The 24,285-nt window shown below is 38.9% G+C and overlaps 1 protein-coding gene and 1 long non-coding RNA gene across 3 annotated transcripts; both read right to left on the bottom strand.

Annotated features, from left to right (window-relative positions):
- Window positions 1-1,170: 1,170 nt before the first annotated feature.
- Window positions 1,171-13,000, bottom strand: LOC117479790 (troponin I, fast skeletal muscle-like). Its single transcript, XM_034126874.1, has 7 exons — window positions 12,931-13,000; window positions 5,218-5,250; window positions 4,742-4,778; window positions 3,973-4,101; window positions 3,653-3,742; window positions 2,902-3,078; window positions 1,171-1,372 (listed from the first exon to the last, which is right to left on the bottom strand). The coding sequence occupies exons 2-7, from the start codon at window positions 5,223-5,225 to the stop codon at window positions 1,277-1,279; spliced, it is 537 nt and encodes a 178-aa protein (XP_033982765.1). The 5' UTR covers window positions 5,226-5,250; window positions 12,931-13,000; the 3' UTR covers window positions 1,171-1,276.
- Window positions 13,001-21,099: 8,099 nt separating this feature from the next.
- LOC117479816 lies at window positions 21,100-23,273 on the bottom strand. Of its 2 annotated transcripts, XR_004555594.1 has the most exons (4): window positions 23,197-23,273; window positions 22,532-22,793; window positions 22,271-22,338; window positions 21,105-21,874 (listed from the first exon to the last, which is right to left on the bottom strand). It is a non-coding gene; the product is annotated as an uncharacterized LOC117479816 (long non-coding RNA). The 2 variants fall into 2 exon arrangements; XR_004555593.1 differs by having other exon boundaries at window positions 21,100-21,874; window positions 22,532-23,213.
- Between the last annotated feature and the right edge of the window lie 1,012 nt (window positions 23,274-24,285).

Here is a 24,285-nt window from a genome sequence, read left to right on the forward strand (position 1 = left end):
TCAGAAAACACAACCCTCTCTATTTTCCTCCATACCCAAATCTCTAAAAAAGGGGCTGCAACGGATCTGATAAAAACTGATCCAGATTTGAACACTGTCCTGACGTCAGGACGGTGGCGCTACGGCTATTGGGCCAACTCCACCAATCAGGAGGAGACAGCCACGGCCATTGCCGTTCGAAAGCGCTGGAGACACTGTAGTACATATGCCAGGCCTGTAGATGGTGCTGTTCTCACTGAATCAGCCCTTGCAAAAACAGAGCTAACATTTTTCAAATTGAGCGAAATGAGGCATGGCTAAAATGCATGATCTGTTCGGTATTTTGAAAAAAAAAAGTATGAATATGCCTTATATAGGTATGGTCCTACACTATGTTATTCAAATATAGCATGATAGGTCCACTTTAAATAAAACTAATTACATGTTCTCTTTCATAAGAGTTTCATTTTTTGATTTATTTTATAGGGAGAAGTAGCATGAAGCGATGACACACAGCTTTTCTAACCTTTTTTTTTGCAATTCCACCCATAGATGGTTATAAGATATACAGAATATTTTTGCATTTTTATACATTTTTGTTAAATTTAGAACTGCCCAACATGTTTTATTGCCCCATAAATTCTGCTTTCAGCCTCATCAAAAAACTGATGTTCTGATTTTGGACGTTAAATATCATAATAAATGTAATATGTTTGGGCTTTGGACGGATACAACAAGACGTTAAATGATCACATCGGATTTTGATGAACGATTATTTGATGATTTTGCTTTTTTACTGTGTTTCAATGTCTAAAGATGTTATTTTTTGTTTTGAAAGTTAAGAACTAGATTGTTCCTGTCTTACGCTAAAAGTATTAATAACCACTATTTGACATGAATGCACATTTATATTAGATTCATACTATTTGTCCTTCATGTTTTAAAGTTTCGCACATCCTCTGGGCAATATTTTACACATTTCTGCACAAACCTGTACAGTTCATAATTAAACTAAATATATTTTCTATTGTAAATGTTCCTATTTCATATGATGTCTCTTGACTTTTGCACTGTATTCATCGTTAGGCACCAAAACACCAAACTATGTCCTTGTATGTTTCTGAATTCTGTCCTAATCTTTAAAGATCGCTCGTAATTCAAAGTTTTACAAATAATCGTGAAACTAAAACGGCTCCTTCAGTTTGTTTATTGTGTTGAAGTTTGTGCAGCTCACAAGGAATCTGATGATTAATCCAGTCTATAAAAAACGGGGACTTTTGGAAATGCTACAGCTTGTTTAAGCTTCTGTCTCGAACATCTTCTTCCTCCCGTCCATTCCGGCTTTGTCTTCAATGTTTTTACGCCAATCACCGACATCTCGCAGCTCCTTATCCTGAAACACAAACAGAAATCAGTGTCTCCACTTTAAAGAGTCCTCTCCTGCTGATGTTCAGGTGTATATCAGTATGGAGTGTCTCTACTTTAAAGAGTCCTCTCCTGCTGATGTTCAGGTGTATATCAGTATGTAGTGTCTCTACTTTAAAGAGTCCTCTCCTGCTGATGTTCAGGTGTATATCAGTATGTAGTGTCTCTACTTTAAAGAGTCCTCTCCTGCTGATGTTCAGGTGTATATCAGTATGTAGTGTCTCTACTTTAAAGAGTCCTCTCCTGCTGATGTTCAGGTGTATATCAGTATGTAGTGTCTCCACTTTAAAGAGTCCTCTCCTGCTGATGTTCAGGTGTATATCAGTATGTAGTGTCTCTACTTTAAAGAGTCCTCTCCTGCTGATGTTCAGGTGTATATCAGTATGTAGTGTCTCTACTTTAAAGAGTCCTCTCCTGCTGATGTTCAGGTGTATATCAGTGTGTAGTGTCTCTACTTGAAAGAGTCCTCTCCTGCTGATGTTCAGGTGTATATCAGTATGTAGTGTCTCTACTTTAAAGAGTCCTGTCTTGCTGATGTTCAGGTGTATATCAGTGTGTAGTGTCTCTACTTTAAAGAGTCCTCTCCTGCTGATGTTCAGGTGTATATCAGTATGTAGTGTCTCTACTTTAAAGAGTCCTGTCCTGCTGATGTTCAGGTGTATATCAGTGTGTAGTGTCTCTACTTTAAAGAGTCCTCTCCTGCTGATGTTCAGGTGTATATCAGTGTGTAGTGTCTCTACTTTAAAGAGTCCTCTCCTGTTGATGTTCAGGTGTATATCAGTGTGTAGTGTCTCTACTTTAAAGAGTCCTCTCCTGCTGATGTTCAGGTGTATATCAGTATGTAGTGTCTCTACTTTAAAGAGTCCTCTCCTGCTGATGTTCAGGTGTATATCAGTATGTAGTGTCTCTACTTTAAAGAGTCCTCTCCTGCTGATGTTCAGGTGTATATCAGTATGTAGTGTCTCCACTTTAAAGAGTCCTCTCCTGCTGATGTTCAGGTGTATATCAGTATGTAGTGTCTCTACTTTAAAGAGTCCTCTCCTGCTGATGTTCAGGTGTATATCAGTATGTAGTGTCTCTACTTTAAAGAGTCCTCTCCTGCTGATGTTCAGGTGTATATCAGTGTGTAGTGTCTCTACTTGAAAGAGTCCTCTCCTGCTGATGTTCAGGTGTATATCAGTATCTAGTGTCTCTACTTTAAAGAGTCCTGTCTTGCTGATGTTCAGGTGTATATCAGTGTGTAGTGTCTCTACTTTAAAGAGTCCTCTCCTGCTGATGTTCAGGTGTATATCAGTATGTAGTGTCTCTACTTTAAAGAGTCCTGTCCTGCTGATGTTCAGGTGTATATCAGTGTGTAGTGTCTCTACTTTAAAGAGTCCTCTCCTGCTGATGTTCAGGTGTATATCAGTGTGTAGTGTCTCTACTTTAAAGAGTCCTCTCCTGTTGATGTTCAGGTGTATATCAGTGTGTAGTGTCTCTACTTTAAAGAGTCCTCACCTCCTCTTTGACCTCCTTCTTGACCTGCTTCAGGTTGGCTCTCAGCTCCATGTTCACGGTGTGTTTTGAGCCCAGCAGAGCTTTCAACATGGCGTCTGCAGACATACGGACTTTCCTCAGGACCGGCTTCTTGAACTTTCCCATCAGATCCTGAACCTTGATCTTCAGGTCGTCGATCTGGAGGGAACGAGGGACGTCACAGATGATGGAACATTTGTTTACTATAAGCGTCACAAAGCTTAACTGAAGAGACTGATAACACATTTTTGAATTACTTTTTTAAATGTTATAGCTATCATCTCAGCATGTACACACGAGAGAAAAGCAAAAAGAACTTGGGCTTGAGTTCCCTTTTAAGATGCAGTTACCATCTGGTGCTTTTATTATGAAAAACAACAACCATATGTAGTTTTACTGTTGACATACAGTGGGAGTTAAAGCTTTTACTTTGAAAAACAAGCCTCATCTTAAGCTTTCTGTAAGGATACAGTCACACTTTGGGGCTTTTATTTTGAAAAAAAATACTGTTGAGGATAAAGTTGCTCGGTAGGGCTTTTATTTTGAAAAGCAAGCCTCATCCAGAGCTTTATGTAGTCAGGTACTCTGCTGGGCTTTTATTTTGCAATCTTTTTTATTAAACTTAAAAAATGTCTTAAAACCTTAGCAGTTAAAGTTAGTTATGCTCTGGTGTTGTATTTTGAAAGGATTTATACACATTTACTCACATATTATACATTATAGGGTTTTTTACCTCCTTGTCGGATTTAGTGACTTTTGTATTCAGGTCGTATCGCTCCTCGTCGATCACGTTGATCTTGTCGTTGATTTCTCTGCACAGCTCCTGAACACAAGCAGAAATATTTATTCATTCTCTCTCTCTCTCTCTCTCTCTCTCCTCTCTCTCTCTCTCTCTCTCTCTCTCTCTCTCTCTCTCTCTCTCTCTCTCTCTCTCTCTCTATGATGATGATAGTGTACCTTCCTCTCCTTCAGATATAATATAAACAGTATGTGATGATGATGATGGTGTACCTTCCTCTCCTTCAGATATGTTAGAAACAGTATGTGATGTACCTGCATCTCCTGCATGCTCCTCGGCATGCTGACAGGAGGACAGCTCTCCTCCATGTATCTGCTCCTCTCCTCCTCCTGCTCCTTCGCCTCCTCCTCCAGCAAGCCTTTAGCGATGGACAGCATCAAGCTCTGCAAAGGGACATCCCATATCAATGCACATTTAAAACACTGTTGGTAAAACTGTTAATACAACTAAAAAAAGTCACATTGTTGTTCCGGCTACTGTGAAGATATCTCACATAAAAACTACAATGTGTTGCATCTGTGAGACACTGCCTTTCATGGGTTAACTCTGGAGTGTGTTCTTTTGCAGATACGCTAACAAAGAAAAGGCTTAGAGAACGGTGACAATAAGCGCCACCTGAGCAATGCACATACAAGTTATTTCACACTTTTATTTTATGCTACTTCTACTCCACTACAATTCAGAGGTACTTCTACTTTCACTCAAGTACAAGATCTGAGTACTTCTACTTTCACTCAAGTACAAGATGAGTACTTCTACTTTTACTCGAGTACAAGATCTGAGTACTTCTACTTTTACTACAAGATCTGAGTACTTTTACTTTTACTTAAAAGATCTGAGTACTTCTACTTTTACTGAAGTACAAGATCTGAGTACTTGTACTTTTACTGAAGCGCTAGATCTGAGTACTTCTCCTTTTACTCAAGCACTAGATCTGAGTACTTCTACCACCTCTGGACCCTTGTGTGTTTTTCATGTATTTGTAAATATTCCTTATATGAAATATGTAAAGGAGTATTTTACCTTTATATGATGCTTGCGACTCGATGACATCTTTTTCCTGTAGGATTAAAAAAAACATCCATTTGTTTTGACACAAAATGTATATATTTAATATACGTTAGTAAAGAAACCAATACTTGGAAAGAAAGAAAGAGCACCTAAGTTGTTCTCGTTTTATTTGAGTTGTGCCTCTTTTGTTTGATTAGTTGTGTCTATTGTAAATGCCTGTTATCTCTGTTGAACCTGTGACACGTTGTTATTTAGATTAAAAGCACATAGCACAATATCCACACACCATCAGAGGCAAGTGTTCCCAATGTGAGTCAAACCAATCTGATCAGAGGAAAACTCGTTAGAGCTACGGTCTGTTTAATTGGCTTCATGGAGAACAGAGGAAGGACGCTGAAACACTTCCAATGTGAATAAGAAAAGTACTAAAGAGTGTTATTGGTGAATATTAATAAACATATGGATGAGTGAGACCCAGAATTACTTACTCCGACATCTTGGCGTTTATTTGGCTTCAAAGTCTGCAGAGAAACAGGAATTATGTTTTAGAAATTACACAAATACACAAGAAAAGTATCTCAAAATCACATAAAAGCACTGAGAGGTTCGCAACACTTCCAATCCAATCCAACTTTATTTATAAAGCACTTTAAAACCTCCAGACCAAAGTGCTGTACGGAGAAATAAAAAATCACACAGCGAAGCTCACAAAACAGAAACAAATAAAGGTAAAATAAATAATAATAAAAATAACAAAAAAAACATATACCAGCGGTTCCCAACCTTTTTACACTCAGGGTCCACTTAAGAATCGAAAAAATGTTCGCGGCCCAAATTCAACCATAAACAACATGGAGGCTAAATAAAGTTCTCAGAGTACTTTTTATTTTAATTAGAAAAGGAGCTGGCCATCAGTAACAAACAGACATTTCTATTACACGGTTTAGTTGAATACTCGATTCTGATTGGTCGATTCAGAACATGTGACACGTTGTAAATCCAGTAGAACAGACCGCTGTCAAGGACTGTAATGACCGTTGCTAAGGAGGATCGAGAAAGAGAAAGGAAAAGAGGTTCAAATACAAAAAAATCTTAACAGTGGCGAGCCGTGAGCTTTATACCTAGGCCCTCTGACCCCCACCCCTTCCCTCGAAAAAAAGAAAAAAAAAGAGTTATTACGTCACAGCGTATACTTCAGCGGAATATCAAAACAACGGCCCAGGGTGCAAAACGCATCAATGACAGCGACCCTCTACCACACAAAACAACACCTGTGAACCCAATTTGTGTTCTTTGACATTGAAAATGATATTGCATTGTGTTTGTTACTTTCGTTGCAGTTGTATGTCTTAAGTGTAATTTGGCATGCTTTTATTTTGAAGGCGAGTTCACGCTGTTGACAGGAAGTTGTTGTTGCTATGGAAACAAGAAAAGTTTCACAGCGGGCGGAACTTGTCATCTAGTCCGCGATAATAAAACCCACCCATTTAGAGGGAAGATATGATTGGTCAATTGTACTGTCATTTGACATTACTCTCTCGTTCAGTTACTATAGCAACCCTCTGTGAATCGCAGAGAGGGCCAGACGAGCTTCTTTCATGTAACCCACATTCAAACAGAGACTGAACAGGCAGATTCGAAGGATTTATTTATTTGGAAATGTTATTTTATTAAATCAAGTTTTTTTTCGGTAAAACTAATGAAAAACATAACAAAAATAATATTAAAAAAATATATATTTTAAAAAAATATTTTTTTTTTTAATGTTTTTAAATATTATTTTTTGGAATATCTTAGGCCCTCACAGAGGGCCTAGAGGGCCCTGACGGCTCGCCACTGAATCTTAATAATTAAATGTTTCCACACAAATCATAATGTGTTGCAAATTATTTGGCGGCCCACTTGCAATGCCTTCGTGGCCCACTAGGGGGCATTTAAATCAATAAAAGCAACCTTCTACAAAGTGCTGAACGCTAAGGAGACGAGCGAGGGAATCTAGCCTTTCAACAGAATAAAGACCAAAAATCATACATGTTTATATATCCCAATCTATCCCATAATAAATCCCGATTCTGCAGATTGAAACTGGTTATTTTGGGGGCTTTTATTTTGAAAAAACAGGTCCATCTGAAGTTTTACTGTTGACATCCAGAGTTTTTAATTTGAAAAGAATCCTTATCCTGAGCTTCCTGTGAGGATACACTTACTATATGTGCCTTTTATTTTGAAAGACAAGCCCCATCCTGAGACTCAAGCAAGGATACAGTCACTTTAGGGCTTTTATTTTGAAAAACAAGCCTTAACATGAGTTTTACTGTTGAGGATAAAGTTGCTCGGTAGGACTTTTATTTTGAAAAAACAAGCCTCATCCAGAGCTTTTTGTAGTCAGGTACTCTATGTGCCTTTTATTTTGAAAAATAAGCTCCATCCTGAGACTCAAGCAAGGATACAGTCACACTTTAGGGCTTTTATTTTGAAAAACAAGCCTTTACCTGAGTTTTACTGTTGAGGATAAAGTTGCTCTGTAGGGCTTTTATTTTGAAAAAACAAGCCTCATCCAGAGCTTTTTGTAGTCGGGTACTCTATGGGGCTTTTATTTTGAAAAAAAGAAGCCTCATCTTAAGCTTATTGTAAAGAGTCAGTTAATCTGTTGGGCTATTAGTTTGAAAAACAACCTCAACCTGAGCTTCTGGTTAGGGGTCAGTTACTAATTTGGGGCTTTTATTTTGAAAAAGAAGCTCCATCCTGAGACTCAAGAAAGGATACAGTCACACTTTAGGGCTTCTATTTTGAAAAATAAGCCTTAACATGAGTTTTGCTGTTGAGGATACAGTTACTCTGCTGGGCTTTTATTTTGAAAAGATTGGAATTAAACTTCAAAAATGTCTTAAATCCTTAGCAGTTAAAGTTAGTTATGATCAGGTGTTGTATTTTGAAAGGATTTATACACATTTCCTCAAATATATTATGACATATCACCTTTTTTACCTCCTTGAAACTGGTTATTTTGGTCTTGATAAGAGTCCTTAAGGTGCTTGTAAATGTCGCCTCTGTGTGATCAATAAAGGTTTTCAGATTGTCTGATGAACACTAAATATCTGGCAGTAAACCAGCTTTTAATATCATATGTATACACACTACAGGAAAGGGAAACCCCCATTGAAACCTGCTGAAAATCACAGAGCCAGTGAATCCATTATTAAGAGACAGCTGAGACAAACAGAGAGGAAACAAGGTGAAGGTCAGGAGGAAATACTAACTGCACTCAAAGGAAACGTAACACCGGTCAGCCGAGGAAAGCCTTGAGTCTAAATCAGGACAAAGGTCTGGAGCCATTAGTTCCTCTGTGATGAGAGGTCTGTCTCCTGGAGGATTATCAGAACCACCGGACCCCCCTCTGAGATGAAAACATCGCTGAGTCAGGACCCTCTCATTATAGAACGAGCACAAACACAAGATCAGTAGGAACCCTCTCTGATATTTACACCTGAACATCAGCAGGAGAGGACTCTTTAAAGTAGAGACATTACATACTGATATACACCTGAACATCAGCAGGAGAGGACTCTTTAAAGTAGAGACACTACATACTGATATACACCTGAACATCAGCAGGAGAGGACTCTTTAAAGTAGAGACACTACATACTGATATACACCTGAACATCAGCAGGAGAGGACTCTTTAAAATAGAGACAATACATACTGATATAGACCTGAACATCAGCAGGAGAGGACTCTTTAAAGTAGAGACACTACATACTGATACCTGAACATCAGCAGGAGAGGACTCTTTAAAGTAGAGACACTACATACTGATATACACCTGAACATCAGCAGGAGAGGACTCTTTAAAGTAGAGACACTACATACTGATATACACCTGAACATCAGCAGGAGAGGACTCTTTAAAATAGAGACAATACATACTGATATAGACCTGAACATCAGCAGGAGAGGACTCTTTAAAGTAGAGACACTACATACTGATACCTGAACATCAGCAGGAGAGGACTCTTTAAAGTAGAGACACTACATACTGATATACACCTGAACATCAGCAGGAGAGGACTCTTTAAAGTAGAGACACTACATACTGATATACACCTGAACATCAGCAGGAGAGGACTCTTTAAAGTAGAGACACTACATACTGATATTCACCTGAACATCAGCAAGAGAGGACTCTTTAAAGTAGAGACACTACATACTGATATACACCTGAACATCAGCAGGAGAGGACTCTTTAAAGTAGAGACACTACATACTGATATACACCTGAACATCAGCAGGAGAGGACTCTTTAAAGTAGAGACACTACATACTGATACACACCTGAACATCAGCAGGAGAGGACTCTTTAAAGTAGAGACACTACATACTGATATACACCTGAACATCAGCAGGAGAGGACTCTTTAAAGTAGAGACACTACATACTGATATACACCTGAACATCAGCAGGAGAGGACTCTTTAAAGTAGAGACATTACATACTGATATACACCTGAACATCAGCAGGAGAGGACTCTTTAAAGTAGAGACACTACATACTGATATACACCTGAACATCAGCAGGAGAGGACTCTTTAAAATAGAGACAATACATACTGATATACACCTGAACATCAGCAGGAGAGGACTCTTTAAAGTAGAGACACTACATACTGATATACACCTGAACATCAGCAGGAGAGGACTCTTTAAAGTAGAGACACTACATACTGATATACACCTGAACATCAGCAGGAGAGGACTCTTTAAAGTAGAGACACTACATACTGATATTCACCTGAACATCAGCAGGAGAGGACTCTTTAAAGTAGAGACACTACATACTGATATACACCTGAACATCAGCAGGAGAGGACTCTTTAAAGTAGAGACACTACATACTGATATTCACCTGAACATCAGCAGGAGAGGACTCTTTAAAGTAGAGACACTACATACTGATATACACCTGAACATCAGCAGGAGAGGACTCTTTAAAGTAGAGACACTACATACTGATATACACCTGAACATCAGCAGGAGAGGACTCTTTAAAGTAGAGACACTACATACTGATATACACCTGAACATCAGCAGGAGAGGACTCTTTAAAGTAGAGACACTACATACTGATATACACCTGAACATCAGCAGGAGAGGACTCTTTAAAGTAGAGACACTACATACTGATATACACCTGAACATCAGCAGGAGAGGACTTTTTAAAGTAGAGACACTACATACTGATATACACCTGAACATCAGCAGGAGAGGACTCTTTAAAGTAGAGACACTACATACTGATATACACCTGAACATCAGCAGGAAAGGACTCTTTAACTCTTTTACACCTATTTACCAAACAAGATGGGGCAATCATTTTGTTTAAACTAAGGCAGAGAGTTGTGAAGAAAATAAAAAAGCAGAAGTGCCATTATGAGAATCTGCCAATATAATTAATCGGTTATAGTCAATACAGACTTTTACCAAAATAAAATGAAAATAATGTATATATTATAAACCCTAATATATTCTATAATAAATTATAGGGCTTTTATTTTGAAAAACAATGACAAACAGTGACCTTTTATTTTGAAAAACAGTATTATTTTAAGATAAAGTTACCTTCTGGGGCTTTTGTTCTGAAAAACATCATTTATATGTAGTTTTACTGTTTAAAATACAATGAGAGTTTGACCTTTTATTTTGAAAATCAAGCCTCATCCTGAGCTTCCTGTAAGGTTACAGTTACTCTATTGGGCTTTTTTTCTCCTGATAACATTTAAAAAAACTGATAATCTGCCATTAAACCTGTCCAATATTTCTCATACAACAGTGAGGATCTCCAGTAGGTTTCAACAGATTAATAATACATTTGAAAAAAGCATGATGATTTTTTTAATTAATGTAGGTTTTTGCTGCTAAGACATAATTAATGCCATATGTTATTCATTTAAAGCAGAGCATCATCAGCACAAAGGTACATTTTTTATTCCACCTCTGCTAAACGTAAAACCCACTTTCTTTGAGATATTGGAAGTTCTTTTTGCCGTTTTCCAAATTTCGCATAAATAAAAGGTGCAAAATTGCACTTAATGTTTTGATTTATTGTCTAAAGGATAATCGAGGCAACATTCACGAAAACACAGCATATACTGGAGGTAAAATTGCACTAGTTGCACAAACAATGCTGGGAGGTTCCATCAGTAATAATAAACTCAATTAATGAGATTAAAAACAAATATTTAGGGGGAAAAATAAAACAAACACACATGAAATCTATTCAAACGATCAGTGATGACACAATAATTCACTCTGGGACCATTGCATTACACCATGGAGTCCACTTACACCAACACAACTCATCACTTTCACTTCACAGCTGCATAACAAGCGCTTCAACCCCAAAATCTAACGTAATGACATCTTAAAACATCACCTTAGTCAGGGAATAATTTGCCCTAGTGTCCTCTTTCACCTTCTGACACAGATGCTCCAACCTCGAGCAGCCGTTACATGTCACATGTCTCTACCGTGTGGTCTGACCAATTCTCCGGCCGAAGCTCCAAATAAACCGTCAGTGTTTGCCATCAAAGCTCCAGCTCTCCTCGTGTCTCTCTGAGTCCTTTTTTCAATTGCTTCAGAGGTTTCCCCCACAACCTTCATCTTCCTACAGCAGCACTTTCTCACAAGCTTCTACCTTTTAACCAATATGTCAACAACAGTTTAAACATTCATCCAAAACCAACATATCTGTCTAATAAGCTCAAAGAAATGTGACCAAGTACACTCAACAAGTACAAAATGCTTCATCGCACGGCTGAAAACAGAGATGCTCTTCTGAGAAACTCATGAAAAGTTTAACTATTATCAATACGTGTTTCGCAAGTGTGACGGCCCCTAGGCCTTAGACTCAGGTCCCTGGTTAGCCACTGCCCAATCAGGAGAGATGGCTGACACCTGATTTAGGTTGGCTGCTCAGCTACAGGTAGTCAGTCACTGGGTGTTTCTCAATCGCGAGTACGCTTGCTTGGTAGCACATGTCTGCCGAGCATCTTGCTTCAGAAGCGAGTCAAGAATACTTCCTGACATTTGGAAAACAAAGAGTGGAACAGGCTAGCAAGTGTGCAGGTGTGCGTCATATGAGAGGCCCCGCCTCTTACATCTTCCGCCACAGATTTGGGGAAATTGGTCCGTGCGCAAAGCATTGTGGGGATTTTAAGACCGCGGAGTCTACTCATGTGCAGCCTCGATATTTCTCCAAACGGAGTACGCCGGCGGCACTCGATGACGTAGTATGCTTGAAATAGTGGCTCTGAAGCAGCTTTACTCGAGATTGAGAAACACCCTCTCTCTCCTCTTGGGTTGCTTGGCTCTACTGGACCTTGGTTTGTTTGTTTTATATACTGATGCATGTTCACACACCCACACACTACACACATTACTGATTAACTGACTCCATAATTAACTTAGTTTCTTTAAATAAATGCACTTTAATTGGATATGAATCATGTGTGGTCTCCTTCTTTTGTCCATCCTTGAGCCAGGGCAAAGCTAGCATATGATGATGTTGTATAAAATGATGCATTGCTGCAGAGTTACAATGAGCACAACCTAAACAGCGCTACAAGGCTGAACAGTTTGTGAAAAAACAATTAACAGATATGTGAATAAAGTCTTAAAAAGCACAACAAAAAGATTAAAATATAATGTCCCAAAAATACGAAACTGAAATGTCTGAAAATGTTACAAATAAACTTAAGAAACCTATATTTTAAATCTGTAAAAACGTCTCGAAAATATGTGAAAAGTGTCCGGCTTGATTTTGTAAAATATCAGTTTCAATGCATTAATGTTTTATTATACTTCTGTCGAGGTTTTAACCACTTTGTATACTGTTTAGTTTAATCTGCAGCAAACATGAGATATAAAAGAAACACTTTAATGCACAGACCAGATTTTGACTTTAAGCATAATTAATACTAAGTACATTTCGCTGGTTACTCTTTTACTTTGCAGCACTTTTACTTGTACTGAAGTATTTTCACAGGGGTATTTGTACTATAACTCAAGCATCTGAATACTTCTTCCACTTTAAAACAACCCAAAAACCTTATTAACTTCAAGACAAAGTGGCCGAAAAAGCTCGTCAAACTATCAAATATCTGCAAAACCAATCAGCGGAGGAAAGACAGAGTTGTAATCTCACCTTTTGTTGGAAGACGGGAACAGAACGGAGCCTCTCGTCTTCAAGTTTGGGCATTATAAGTTGGTTTATATTGCATTCCCCAAAGGCGAAGGGAACCCCGTCTTTCTGTTTATGGAAGTGGATTTTCCCACAGACCAATGGGCTCAGCAGCATCTGAAATATCATCTCCAACCCCCTCCCAACCATAAATGTTCAAATCTCCTCCCTAATCGACGACTGCAATCAACATTTCCTTCAAGATTGTTCTTTAGAGATTGCATTAATCCCAACGAAAATGAAGATGTTCGGAGCCTGGAGGTGAAAAACAAAGTAAATTGACCTTTATTTGACTCCATTATTATCATATATGAACGATGAGTGTGAAGCAAGGCAGGGCTCGATGAAAGACAACAGGGATTAGTGGTGATGAAAGTTAAAGAACAACAGGTGGGAGAGCAGCGAAAAGTCAAGGCGGTCATTTAAGAAACGTTAAGTAGAAGCTTTTGAGAAGCTGTTAACAGAAGGGAAAAGAGAGGAGGGGCTGACTTTAAAGAGGCCATATTATTCTCATGTTCAGGTTCATATCAGTATGTAGTGTCTCTACTTTAAAGAGTCCTCTTCTGCTGATGTTCAGGTGTATATCAGTATGTAGTGTCTCTACTTTAAAGAGTCCTCTTCTGCTGATGTTCAGGTGTATATCAGTATGTAGTGTCTCTACTTTAAAGAGTCCTCTCCTGCTGATGTTCAGGTGTATATCAGTATGTAGTGTCTCTACTTTAAAGAAGTCCTCTCCTGCTGATGTTCAGGTGTATATCAGTATGTAGTGTCTCTACTTTAAAGAGTCCTCTCCTGCTGATGTTCAGGTTCATATCAGTATGTAGTGTCTCTACTTTAAAGAGTCCTCTCCAGCTGATGTTCAGGTGTATATCAGTATGTAGTGTCTCTACTTTAAAGAGTCCCTCTCCTGCTGATGTTCAGGTGTATATCAGTATGTAGTGTCTCTACTTTAAAGAGTCCTCTCCTGCTGATCTTCAGGTGTATATCAGTATGTAGTGTCTCTACTTTAAAGAGTTCTCTCCTGCTGATGCTCAGGTGTATATCAGTATGTAGTGTCTCTAATTTAAAGAGTCCCTCTCCTGCTGATGTTCAGGTGTATATCAGTATGTAGTGTCTCTACTTTAAAGAGTCCTCTCCTGCTGATGTTCAGGTGTATATCAGTATGTAGTGTCTCTACTTTAAAGAGTCCTCTCCTGCTGATGTTCAGGTGTATATCAGTATGTAGTGTCTCTACTTTAAAGAGTCCTCTCCTGCTGATGTTCAGGTTCATATCAGTATGTAGTGTCTCTACTTTAAAGAGTCCTCTCCTGCTGATGTTCAGGTTCATATCAGTATGTAGTGTCTCTACTTTAAAGAGTCCTCTCCTGCTGATCTTCAGGTGTATATCAGTATGTAGTGTCTCTACTTTAAGAGTTCTCTCCTGCTGATGCTCAGGTGTATATCAGTATGTAGTGTCTCTAATTTAAAAGAGTCCCTCTCCTGCTGATGTTCAGGTGTATATCAGTATGTAGTGTCTCTACTTTAAAGAGTCCTCTCCTGCTGATGTTCAGGTGTATATCAGTATGTAGTGTCTCTACTTTAAAGAGTCCTCTCCTGCTGATGTTCAGGTGTATATCAGTGTGTAGTGTCTCTACTTTAAAGAGTCCTCTCCTGCTGATGTTCAGGTGTATATCAGTATGTAGTGTCTCTACTTTAAAGAGTCTTCTCCTGCTGATGTTCAGGTGTATATCAGTATGTAGTGTCTCTACTTTAAAGAGTCCTCTCCTGCTGATGTTCAGGTGTATATCAGTGTGTAGTGTCTCTACTTTAAAGAGTCCTCTCCTGCTGATGTTCAGGTGTATATCAGTATGTAGTGTCTCTACTTTAAAGAGTCCTCTCCTGCTGATATTCAGGTGTATATCAGTATGTAGTGTCTCTACTTTAAAGGGGACCTATCATGCAAAATGCACTTTTGTACGTCTTTTATACATGAATATGTGTCCCCGGTGTTCCAGGGAACTCACCAAGTGTCAGAAACACAACCCTCTCTATTTTCCTCCATACCCAAATCTCTAAAAAAGGGGCTGCAACGGATCTGATAAAAACTGATCCAGATTTGAACACTTTACTGACGTCAGGACGGTGGCGCTAAGGCTATTGGGCCAACTCTTCACCTATCAGGGGAATGTGGGGTTGGGCCACGGCCGGCCATTGCTGCTCGAAAGCGCTGGAGACGCTGTAGTACAGGTGTATATCAGTATGTAGTGTCTCTACTTTAAAGAGTCCTCTCCTGCTGATGTCCAGGTGTATATCAGTATGTAGTGTCTCTACTTTAAAGAGTCCTCTCCTGCTGATGTTCAGGTGTATATCAGTATGTAGTGTCTCTACTTTAAAGAGTCCTCTCCTGCTGATGTTCAGGTGTATATCAGTGTGTAGTGTCTCTACTTTAAAGAGTCCTCTCCTGCTGATGTTCAGGTGTATATCAGTATGTAGTGTCTCTACTTTAAAGAGTCCTCTCCTGCTGATGTTCAGGTGTATATCAGTATGTAGTGTCTCTATTGGGACATGTCTCCATGCTTTAATGTTCAAAAAGGTCCTTTATAGCCCAACATTAGCCACATTTAGCTTAGCGGTGGTGACGTGAAGTCATGTGACCGTGCTGTAGTTCCTTTATAGCCCAACATTAGCCACCTTTAGCTTAGCGGTGGTGACGTGAAGTCATGTGACCGTGCTGTAGTTCCTTTATAGCCCAACATTAGCCACCTTTAGCTTAGCGGTGGTGACGTGAAGTCATGTGACCGTGCTGTAGTTCCTTATAGCCCAACATTAGCCACCTTAGCTTAGCGGTGGTGACGTGAAGTCATGTGACCGTGCTGTAGTTCCTTTATAGCCCAACATTAGCCACCTTTAGCTTAGCGGTGGTGACGTGAAGTCATGTGACCGTGCTGTAGTTCCTTTATAGCCCAACATTAGCCACCTTTAGCTTAGCGGTGGTGACGTGAAGTCATGTGACCGTGCTGTAGTTCCTTTATAGCCCAACATTAGCCACCTTTAGCTTAGCGGTGGTGACGTGAATTCATGGGACCGTGCTGTAGTTCCTTTATAGCCCAACATTAGCCTCCTTTAGCTTAGCGGTGGTGACGTGAATTCATGGGACCGTGCTGTAGTTCCTTTATAGCCCAACATTAGCCTCCTTTAGCTTAGCGGTGGTGACGTGAATTCATGGGACCGTGCTGTAGTTCCTTTATAGCCCAACATTAGCCTCCTTTAGCTTAGCGGTGGTGACGTGAATTCATGGGACCCGTGGCTGTAGTTCCTTTATAGCCCAACATTAGCCTCCTTTAGCTTAGCGGTGGTGACGTGAATTCATGGGACCGGTGCCCTTATAGCCACTATAGCCTCTATGCTTAGCGGCAAACTGCAACTGTTTGCAAAACCTAATTCCCGTGGGACAAATTAAGTATTTACTGTTTTCTGATTATTATACACTAATGTGTTTCTAACAGCTGTTTGCAGAAAAAAATTTGGGTGGTTTCTTCAGCAGAGCTTCAGTCGTTGGCTGCTGACGGACGGACTGGCAGCAAGTGCAGCCCAGAATAGAGAAATAATGAACGAGACGAAGAGACCCTTAAACCACCACACTAGTTCTATATATAATTTTTTTTTTTTTTGTTAAGTCTGAAATGTAATATATTTATATTAAATTATTATAAAATATTAATATAATTTAATATTTAAAAACATTTGGTAAACGATGTTTTAGGTGAGTAGAAGCAGATATGGGATAAATACTCAGATCTTGTATTTTAGTCAAAGTCGAAGTACACAGATATTGTACTTGAGTAAAAGTAGAAGTACTCAGATCTTGTACTTGAGTAAAAGTAGAAGTTCTCAGATCTTGTACTTGAGTAAAAGTAGAAGTACTCAGATCTTGTCCTTGAGTAAAAGTAGAAGTACTCAGATCTTGTCCTTTAGTCAAAGTAGAAGTACTCAGATCTTGTACTTTAGTAAAAGTAGAAGTACTCAGATCTTGTCCTTGAGTAAAAGTAGAAGTACTCAGATCTTGTACTTGAGTAAAAGTAGAAGTACTCAGATCTTGTACTTGAGTAAAAGCAGAAGTACTCAGATCTTGTACTCGAGTAAAAGTAGAAGTACTCAGATCTTGTACTTGAGTAAAAGTAGAAGTACTCAGATCTTGTACTTGAGTAAAAGTAGAAGTACTCAGATCTTGTACTTGAGTAAACGTAGAAGTACTCAGATCTTGTACTTGAGTAAAAGTAGAAGTACTCAGATCTTGTACTTGAGTAAAAGTATTAGTACTCAGATCTCGTACTTGAGTAAACGTAGAAGTACTCAGATCTTGTACTTGAGTAAAAGTAGAAGTACTCAGATCTTCTTGTACTTTAGTAAAAGTATTAGTATTCAGATCTTGTACTTGAGTAAAAGTAGAAGACCCAGAGAGTAGGAATACTCTGTTACAGTAAAAGTCCTGCATTCAAAATGTTCCTCAAGTGAAAGTAGAAAAGTATTATCATCAAAATATAGTGAAAGTAGCGACAGTAAATGTAGTCATTGTGCAGATTGGTCCATTTCAAAATAATATATATGATATGTTTTATAATGATTGATCATGAAAGTGTTCTCAAAGCTGGTAAAGGTGCAGCTAGTTTGAATTACTTTGTATACTGCAGGGTAGCTTGTGGATTTACTCCAGGTGGAACTAAAGTCTGATTTAACACTTGATTATATTTCACATCATTCATCCACATCTGTGAAGTAACTAAAGGTATTAAATACATGTAGTGGAGGAGAAGTGCCCCATTTACCTCTGAACTGTAGTGGAGTAAATGTACACAGTAGCTTAAAATGGAGTACTCAAATAAAGTACAAGTATCTCAAAATTGTACTTAACTACAGTACTAGAGTAAATGTACTTAGTTATTTTCCACTTCTGAGTAGAAGATACATGCTGTGTTTCCAATGCTTTCCAAAGAGTAGGTTAGTTAGTAGTAAAGCCATGGTGTGCAATGTGTGTTTTATGGCTTGTAGAGTGATCACTGGAGTTAAATACGTTAATGTATTTATACGGCTTTCTCCTCCAGTCCTTTCTGCTCCGTGTGGTGAGAGAACGAGACGGAAATAGAACGTTTAGACGTCTCCTGATGAAGAGGACGGCAAATTACAGTGATGACAGATTAATAGCAAAAACACATTTGCAGAGGACTGAGTCATTTATTTACAGAAGCCCTGAGAGGAACGTGAGGAAAAACATTTAGACTTGAAGCGAACCATTAACTAAGTCTGTTGAGTGTGTGTGTGTGTGTGTGTGTGTGTGTGGTGTGTGTGTGTGTGTGTGGTGTGTGTGTGTGTGTGTGTGTGTGTGTGTGTGTGTGTGTGTGTGTGTGTGTGTGTGAATAAAAGGTTAATCTTCCAGCCACTAGAGGGGGGAAGTGCACCATTACCTAATGATAAAAAAAATACTAAACATATATGTGTATTCCTCCAGGTCAGTTTTAGTGTCTCCTTGCACTCTAAACACAACCTACATAACTGTATGATAGCTCGTAACGATATATTACTGTTTTTTTTACATGTTTTTATATTGGATCGAAATGTTATTTTAATCAAACAAAGATACATTTCAAAATAAAACAGGAAACTATAAACACAAAAACTGAGACCATGACAGTCAAGGAGAGTACCATGAGTTAGCTTATTTTAAAGAGGCTCTATTCTGTTAATGTTCAGGTTCATATTAGTAGTTTGTGCCTCTTCCGTCACATGTTCAACTTCTACGGCACACACACACACACACACACTCACAGAGAGAGACACACACACACACACACACACACACACACACACACACACACACACACACACACCACACACACACACACACCACACACACACACACACACACACACCTGTAGGACTGAACCACATTTCTTTATCTTTTAAGCTTTTTATGAATGTTTTTAAATGACATAACCTCATCGGCTTAATAAAAACCTTTGCAACTTTCTTTTTTAGCCCCGTTTGTCTGCATCAAGTGAGAAAGCAGTTGTGACACAGTGAAAAATATAGTTTTTGAAATGCTAAACGCCAACAAATATGGATCCAGGCAGAACAATATGTAGTGATTCTTATATCCGATATGCTGCGACGCACATTTGTAAGGCAGTACTTTATAACTTTATTTTTTACTTTATAAGCTTTTCCAATATAGCTTTGCATGTCTCAAGTCATCCTCAAATGTTTTTTTTTTGTGACTATGAGGACATTTCTAACCCTAAGAACATTTAAAAGTTAACAAACTGCCTTTAAGCGCAGTTTGATACGCCAGGAGAGCAAACAAATATGAACAGCATCGTTTGATTTCTCTTTTGTTTATGTGTGTTAGTGTAGATAAAAAAAACAGATTAAGGTTCAATTCAAGCATTTTTTTAAGGAGTTTATTCAAAGTAAATTCCTAACTTAGCAGATCTGTGTTCGTTTCCTAACTTTGGAAACATAATGGTTTAAAATAAACTATATTCCACACTTTGAAGACTTTCTTGGCTGGGACCAAAAACAAGTTGCCAAATTGTTTTTACGTTCAGTTTAGGTACAGAGATATATTAAAGGTGGGGTAGGTACGTTTGAGAAACCGGCTCGAGATACACTTTTTGTTATATTCCATGGAATGCTCTTAACATCCCGATAGCAATGAATATCTGAAGTGCTTTGACAAAAAATCCATAAAGAAATGTCATCTGTGGAAGCCGTAGTACTGTAAAAAGCACGACCAATCATTTTAACCGGCCCGGCAGTGGCGGCTGGTGGAAAATATTTTAGGTGGGGCCAGTTGCGTCGCCTGGGGTAGGCATCCGGGGCTTTAGCCCCGGATGTTTTTTCTTTAGCCCCGGACAAATTCTCCCTCAATATAATACATTAACCGTACTTCTTTACCTATAGGACGGCAGATTTGTAATTTCCCGTGTTCAGTGAATGCAACATAGGCAAGCCAAGACACCACCAGACCAATCAGAGAGTTGCATGGAAATAAACGTGTTTTATTGGCTGACAGGTACGTACCTCTCCTCTGTGACAATGTTTAAACTTTAAACTGTCAGCCCCGGACGCGGAGATTCTGAAGATGGACATTAGACATTTTTTCAATAAAAAAGACGGCAATACTCAAGTGGTGGCTCACACAACAACCCCAGAGCCACCACCTGAGCCAGGTGAACAAGGTATGTACATGTCAGTAAACTTACAAGTTATGCGAACATGTAAGCAAAGCATAAATTACAGCTACGTTGACGTTACTTTGAATCGCACGGGTAATCTAAACCGTTAGCAAGTAGCTATAGCTAGCCAGATATATTAAATAAACACTTTGTCATACAATATAAATGTTGTGTTTTTTAGCGTTACCTGGTGATTTCAAAGAAAGCTCTGGGAAATGTTAACTTACTGTTCGACATGAAGCTAGAAGCTACCTTACAGTACACAGTTGATCCGGAGTCCTGTCAGTTAAAGTGTTTCATAGTTAGCTTAGCTAAGCATCAAACTAGCACTGAAATATATGGATGTTATGTGACAGTATTTCTGAGAAAAGTCAGTTTAAATGGTGGCATAGTTGCCACTGCTTTACTGTCGACAGCACGTTTGAACGTATTTGCAGCAGTAAATGTGGCTGTTTGGCCACTGACGTTGCCATAACACCTGAATTTAAATGTGCAACCTCTTTTTGTGACAGATTTTTGCATGAAATTATAATTCTGATTGATATTTCCTATTGATAGCTAGTTTCTATGTGAACATTATGAGATGGACAGCCAGCTAACAAGCTTTTTATATACAAAGATTTCAGATCATAGCTAATCCAGTAGGGCTCCTGAAAGGGGACAAGGGACACTATGCTCCCAAATATTAAGCCTCGACCCCCATCTTAAAATTGATATGATCAAAAAATCTGCATTGTCGGAGGCCTTTTTTCCTCATTATCATGTCAAATTGTACAGCTTTCCTTAGTTTTGAATGCAGAAAGATGACTATTCGAGTATTACGTGAAAATGACTATATTAAAGTGTTAAGTAAATATATTAAGTGAATTACTCAAACTGCATTTGTATAGGAATGATTCTCTCCTATTGGCAGATAACTACTAACAGTGATATCTACAAGAGGTTTCCAATGTCAATTTAACTATTTTCAATTGGTTAGTATTATATTTTGTGACAGTGTGGTGACACTCATTTTAATGAAGACAAATTTGTGTATCTTGAAATTCATTTATTTGACAGAGCTGGAAACTGATTTAAAATACTTGTTTGTGTTTACCTACACAGTCATCACAGATGAGCCAAAAATAGTAGAGGATGAAGAAAGGAGAACAGGAGAAAGGAACACACAAGAAGGAGATACAACAGATAAGAACAACAATGAACAGGAACATCATAACAGACAAGAGTCAATGGGTAACTGGGGAACTGATTTAGGGACTGCAGATACAGGGCCAAGGCAAGTGAGACATCACTGTTTTCCATCCGGCATGTTTGGCCAGCAAAAGAGATCATTTCAACCAAGTTGGTTTGATACTTTTAAATGGGTTGAATATTCTACCACTGCCAATGCAGCATTCTGCTTTAGTTGTAGACTATATGGCAAACCAAAGCAATCAAGGGATCAAAGGGACACCCTCACCACCTCAGGATACACAAACTGGAAGCGTGCATTGGATTCTTTTCGAGAACATGAAAAGTCAAACATACACAAGGCTCTTCTTTCCAGTTCTCGACAGAATGCTGGAGGAGCTTCAAAACAGGTTTTCTGGAGTTGGGGAAAAAATATGAATTGGCATACAGGCATGTCACCCTCCATGGGGAGGTCGTCGACCGATTTGCGAAGGTCAAACCAAGGCGATTTAGCCTAACACTTCCACCTACAAAACAATAAAGAGTGTGAAGACAGCGAGTGATGATGGGGAGAAAAAACGAAGCAAATGAAAGGTAATGTGATGAAGGAAGCAGCAAGTGAGGAAGGAAGCAAGTGATGCAGGATTATTATTTCCTCCTTCCATCCCTTTTTTCAGTTTAATCTAATTACTAACAACTTCTAATAATTTGACATAGTTTATGATTTAATTGGAAAATCAAGTGTTTTTAAATAATAAACCTGTTTCTGATTCTGATTCTTTGATTTTTTTTTTGACATATGGGTGTTGAGAGATGTATAGATCTCTTAATGTTGCTCTCAAAGTGCACCAGATTGATGCTTTTAACTTCAATATTTAAAAAATATCTTCCTGGGGGAGTTCCCCCCAAAAATAGTACTTTACCTCTGCTTATGTAACTCCGGTGTAGTGTCCCCTCGGCAACAGATCACTCACAGTTGGTGATTACTTTCCTGCATTTCAATGGACAGCATATAAAAAGGACACGTGAGCTTCATTGCTTAAGAGATCCTCACATGCCATCTCTTTAAAAAAATAAGTGTCCAGTCAACAACAAAACATCAGTGATCGTATAGTGGTAGTATATTTTTCATAAGCAATGTGAAACATTAAACTTAAAAAAACTGGTGTACAAAACTCACATACCTGCGTTGATCTCCTGGAGTGTCTCTACTCTTTCTTCTCCACCATTAGAGATTGCAAACATTTCAGAAACAGCTAGAGGTAGGGGACAAATAACTTGTTCGCTGGGCATGTCAAAAACCTCCCTGCTTTGATCAAGACTTTAGGGAGCCTTTCAGCCCCTCTGGCAAAGGGGCTGGAAAGCAAGTTTTGCAAATGCAGTACCATCTACATGCTTGTCCTGTTCCAGACACTGCTCTCAACCACTCAGGGCCTGCACAAATACCTGCAGAAAGAAACAATTGACTTGGTGCAGGCAGTAAATTACAAAACAGCAGTTGAGAACACACTGAAAAGTTACCGAAGTGACGAGAAAGCAAGACCAAGGCCCTGTGCAATGATCTTGATATTCCCGAAACTGTGACACAGAGGAAGAAGCGTAGAAACATGGAAGACTTTGTAGTCGAGGCATCGTGTGTAGCAGCTCTCCCATTAGCTTATTAGCTCAGATTAGCTATTGATGATCACGTTGATAAATCATATAAAACCAATAGCCAAACACACAAAAAACATGCTGCTGTGTGAGCATTAAACGATTAACATTAAACTAAACAAACACAACAAAACGTTATAGTCCTTATAAAATAAAAACATACATTTTGTCCACCAAAATAATACAGGCACCTTACCCTCGAGAGATCCTCACATGTTATGAGAATTTCCCACAATCCATTGCCGTAACAAAGCTAATGCAGGCACACGTTTGTTTGTGACACCAGATGGCGTAATTCTTCTTCTTCTTCTTTTATTTAATGGCGAATCGCTTCCACTTGGAGCATATATCGCCACCTCTGGCGTAACCCGAATTAATTCTCCGATTTAACAAGGATTTTATACCAACCTTTATAACTCTGTACACACACGACACACCTATATGTCATGAGCTGATTATCGAGCCTTCATTGTAACAGATCTGGTAGGCCACCACATTATTCTTTACTTTCTACGTCTTTATATGGAGAAGATATTACTTTTTTCTCCGTCATGTTGTTTCCATAGCAACAACAACTTCCTGTCAACAGCCAACGAAAGTAACAAAAAACACTGTAATATCCTTTTCAGTTTCACAGAACACAAATTGGGTTATTTACATAATGTTTACAGTACTGTTTATTGTTATTTTGTAATATTCTTTGCGGAATTTGGCCATGTAAAATGTCCTATTGGGTTGCTGTACAGCCAATGCGTGACGTCATTGGTAAGCGGCGTAACGAACCCCGAACAGATTCTGGTACCTACACCGCCACTGTGGGCTCAGCCCCGAATGTTTCCAGGTCCAGGCGACGCCCCTGTCAAACACGCTTAATTTTGGAACCAAACATTGTAGAAAAACATTTAAGGTGTCATATCCAACTAAATTAGGGATGCCCAATCATTTGGTGATACTTTTGAGGTCGCCAGAATTCAAGAAAATGCATTTAGGTGAAGATAAAGGTAGAAATTGACCAAAAATAAGCTGTCAATCAGTTGAAATTTGCTGTGTGTGTGTGTGTGTGTGTGTGTGTGTGTGTGTGTGTGTGTGGTGTGTGTGTGGGTGTGTGTGGTGTGTGTGTGTGTGTGTGTGTGGTCACCCAGCGCTAGCATTAATACAGAGACTGGAGGAATATGGCTTTACTTGGCACAGTCTGCATGCTGAAGCAAACATTTGTTTTTGTCTTCAAATACATACTTACATGATTGTGACGAGCATAATATTTGCTCCCCGCCCAACTCTCTAA

This window comes from Trematomus bernacchii, unplaced genomic scaffold (assembly GCF_902827165.1).
Source record: "Trematomus bernacchii unplaced genomic scaffold, fTreBer1.1, whole genome shotgun sequence".
NCBI classification, from domain to species: domain Eukaryota; kingdom Metazoa; phylum Chordata; class Actinopteri; order Perciformes; family Nototheniidae; genus Trematomus; species Trematomus bernacchii.